The sequence below is a fragment of the Felis catus genome, chromosome B3 (genome assembly GCF_018350175.1).
Source record: "Felis catus isolate Fca126 chromosome B3, F.catus_Fca126_mat1.0, whole genome shotgun sequence".
Taxonomy (NCBI): Eukaryota; Metazoa; Chordata; class Mammalia; order Carnivora; family Felidae; genus Felis; species Felis catus.
Window position 1 is genome coordinate 147,690,387 of NC_058373.1, and position 4,191 is coordinate 147,694,577.

At 48.0% G+C, this 4,191-nt stretch overlaps 1 protein-coding gene across 1 annotated transcript; it reads right to left on the minus strand.

The window, feature by feature from the left end:
• Positions 1-593: 593 nt before the first annotated feature.
• Positions 594-3,005, minus strand: LOC123386298 (disintegrin and metalloproteinase domain-containing protein 21-like). The gene is given in 3 exon segments (XM_045060720.1): positions 594-910; positions 913-1,984; positions 1,986-3,005. Coding segments are annotated over 3 exon segments (2,205 nt in total). The 5' UTR covers positions 2,994-3,005; the 3' UTR covers positions 594-785.
• Positions 3,006-4,191: the final 1,186 nt, after the last annotated feature.

Sequence of the window (4,191 nt, forward strand, 5' to 3'; positions counted from 1 at the left end):
GAAGGTTCTTGGGAGAACCAAAGTGGAAATCCTAGGCAGACCTTCATCTAAGGATGAACTCACTGAAAAATAGAGAAAAGAAGGAGAAAAGGGGTTCATATTCATCGGGCTCCCTCAGAATGCCAGAGACATACATAGGCACTTGTGCCTACCTTTCTGATTGATTTCACTGGGGGCTACTTTCAGCCTCATAGTCTCAGTCTCCCACATTCGGAAATTTGCTTTCCAGGAACGCACAGCTTGCACTGGCTGGGATCGAATCCATGTCCTTTTCCCTGACAGCCCACAGACACCCCAGTGTGGGACAGGCAGTATGGGTGGGTGGTAGCCCTCCATCACCCTGAACCCATACTGGGACCAGGAAATGAGAGGTCACCTGAAGAATGAGACAAAGCTCAGTGTGCAAGAGCACAGTTTTGGAGAAAATTCATGAATTTGTCCCTAAAGGAGTTTGTGGCAACTTCTCTTATTTCTGGAACCAGAAACCTCAGCCCAAGACACAGCTGCTGACTCAGGTCTTCTGCACAGAGTCTTAGGCACCGTTTGGGCTCTTACAGGCTTACACAAATACATAGAGGCCACAAGCATGCAGTTTTCAAGTTTTATTTCAGAGTTCTGCTCAGTGACGCATCAGAGACCTGGTGTCAGGTCCATGATGTGCCTGTGGACCCCTGTGTCTCCCGCAGACCCCTGGAAACGTGGATGTTAGCTGTGCCGCCTCATTACTATATTTTCACAGATGAGCCACGTGGCTTGTCTATAGGTTTAGGGGTCTGGAGGCTGAATTATGCATTGTCTTGATCAGCAGTCTCTTCCGTAACTTTCTGTCTGTTGATAGTTCTGACATTTCCTGCAACACCAAAGAGGAATGCAGCAATTAAGGCATAGATTCTAGCAAAGATCACTCGAGATATACCACGGATTCACGACTTTGCCTGACTGACCGCATTCTTCTTGGAGGGGGTCCAAGGTCTGTGCTCCCACCAGTGCCTCGTTCAGTGCACCGTGGAGGATCCCAGCCTACGTGGCAATGGCAGTTCCTGTTATTGTTGCATATCCCTCTGTGACTGCATTTCTCCGGGATACAGTCATAGTTCAGCTGAGCCACACTGCCATTGCAGTAGGTATCCTGACAGAACTTTCCAGGAGCACAGGGGGTACCGGTTCTCACATGACCAATATCGGTTGTTCCTGTGCTACGATGCGAATCCAGCCCAAAACACCAGAACCCTGAGATCTCAGACTGATGAAATCTAACATGCTCTTGCAGCTGAGGGAGATGGGTGACGTTACTACACTGCAGCCTTCCACACTGCATGTCTGTGGGGGAACAGGGTTTAGATTTGAATACCCCTGGGTCTCTTCTGCAGTGTCCATATCGGCTGCCTTTTTGATTTATGGTATAGCAGACATTTTCACCCTTCACAGCATTTCTGCCAAAGATTTCTTGGCAGTGCATAGTGCGGTCAGTGCAGTTTCCATGATAGCAGTAGCCCTCTTCAGTGCACAGGGTTCCATCTTGCATATAGAAGTCATCAGGGCACTCCACGGACACCCCACGGCAGTATTCTGGAAGATCACATATATTTTGGATTGGCCTGCCGAGTGTCCCAGCGTCGGAATAGGTGCAGTTTGTACAGCATCTGCCTGTATTACATTTGCTGCCAGGGGTTAGAATACAGTCACTCGTACAGCAGGGATTGTTGTAGCACTGCTTGAAGGAGCCACAATCACACTGCTCACCTGGCTCCACTACATAGTTTCCACAACGATCGTGAGTCAGGCTTTTATTGAAATAGGAAAGTCCTGAGTCAAATATGCACTCACAAAAATTATTCACCACTACATGCTGCATATGAATGAAGGAACAGTTACTGAAAGAATCTGTCATAATAGGGTATTGATTCATAATGCAGGTAGACCTCCTCTGGCATGCACAAAACTTATTGTCATAAAAAATACCAATAGATTTTGCAATTTTTTGGGGCTACTAACACAGACAACAATAAAAAATGTCTGCCTAGAGAAGCAAGCGAGATGATGGATTTTGGTCCACATACCGCGTATGTGGCTGGCTGAAACTGAAGTTCATGTGGTGCATCTTTGTTGATAAGTAAAGCTGTATGTGGTTTAAAAGCAACAAACAAGTGTCTTTGAAAGTAGATATGAATCGGACTCCCTGGCACCTGAAAATTGTTCAAGACAACTGGATCTTCCAGATTATAAATGACCATGGAGGAAATATAGTGCCTTACATCAATACCTTGAAGCATTGAGTCAGTCAAACTAACAAGCCTCACGAGGATTCGGGCACATTTTGACACGTTGTTGAACACACTATACATTGTTTTGGAACCGAGAACAAGTCCTTTCAAAATTCCATGATGGGATGAATACAACTTACTAGAGATCCTGGGGGCTGCACTGATATTTGCTTGAGAGAACAGTGGGTTCCTATCCCCCTTATATCCCAGGTTATAAGTAGGTCCCGTTGCATGGGTGTCTGCCACTATCTGAGAAAAAACGTGTTCAAACCGTTGGGAATCGCTGAGGGGTCTGATTTCATAGGCAAGGTCATCCAACTTCATGATACCTTCAAGGCCCCCATAGCACGTGTCCATGGTGACCATGGAAAGAGGAATCTCCTCCAGGTAGCCGAGGTAGAAACAGTCTGGAGGGATGAAGGGGTAGTCCATCTGCAAGGCTCCCTGATCATCCTGAGTCATCATCAGCAAATGTCTGGACCAAAAGAGTTTCTTGTGCCTCATGTGGATAACATGGCTCTTGCCCCCAAAATGCAGGCTATAGGACAGCCAGCCAGGCATCTGAACGCCCTTGCCGTGGTGCAACTCCTTCTTGGGAATTACCACCTCAGAAGAGATGTAGCGCCATGAGGGACGACCTTGAGAACCTTGGACAGGAGCCAGCAATGCCCAGAGCGCAAACAGCAAGAGGGGTGCCCTCAGGGTGACCTGGCCCTCTGCCAGCCTCATGCCCCTGCTCAGGGATATCTGCCAGTGAGAGTGGGTAAATGGAGGATCCTCAGCAAATCCAGGTCTAGACCATCTGACAGAACAGAGGGCTGGACCGGGTGGCCAGCACCCTACACCTCGGGGCCACCTGTGGGGTTAGGTAACAGTCACAGGGTGTGGCATTGGGTGACCCTGCTCATCAGTTCACCTGGGGTGGATGTAGGAGAGGCAGGTGAGCCATGGTCAAGAGTGGTCACATGGACATGGGTAGGGACTTGGACCCAGAAACATGGCTCTATTCAACACATTCCATCTTTTCTCCTTCTACTTGGATACGGGATATGCAATTATAACACACTGAAGTTCTCTACCAATTCCACGTCCTGTGGTACTGCTGGGTCACTTTCTCTGGATGACTGCTTTTCCTCATTATGGAGACCAATGCTTCCTACTTCCATGGGATATGGAGGTAGACTGTCAAGTTTACCTTTGTACGTATTGAAAAACATCGCTTTGTAATTTTACATGTCTTATTCTGGTTGGCTATTAGTTTGCAAGCCATTTGATCCTTTTGGTTGTTGCTTTGAAGCTTCCTCTGAGTTTACTGAGGAAACATTTCCCAGTATTCTGTGTCATGATTGGTGAAGTACAAGGTTGTATTTTAGTTTTTTCTTATGCCATCTGGTGAGAACAGAAGGTACTGCTGAACACGTGTGAGGCCCAGGGGATTTCCCCTCTAATCCCTTATTGTGGTTCTTTCCTGGCCTGTGGATGTCTTCTGCCATGCCTGTGAGTTTCTCTCCTCATGTGGAGATAGATGCAAGGGAATTGAGGTTACCTTGGCAGCTTGCACCATGGAGGCTGCACATGATCGAAAATGGCATGTTCTTGGCGTTGTCTCTGGAGATGGTGAATCAGCCATTCACGGAGTCTGCGTAGCTTGTGCTACCTCCACTACTACTAATATACGCGACCCACTGCAGCCCCTTTCTTGGAGCCTGGCGGACCCAGTTCATGCTGTAACTACTGAAGGTGAATCCAGAGGCCACACCGGTGAGTCTCAGGGACCCTCCAGGCTACACCAGGTCTCCCCCAGACTCCACCAGCTGCACGTCACACTGGACACCTGAAGACGCAAGACATTGGTCAGGAAACTGTCACACATCCACTCTTTCTCAGTCATGTCCACTCACATACTCAGTGTCTCTCGTTCACCATG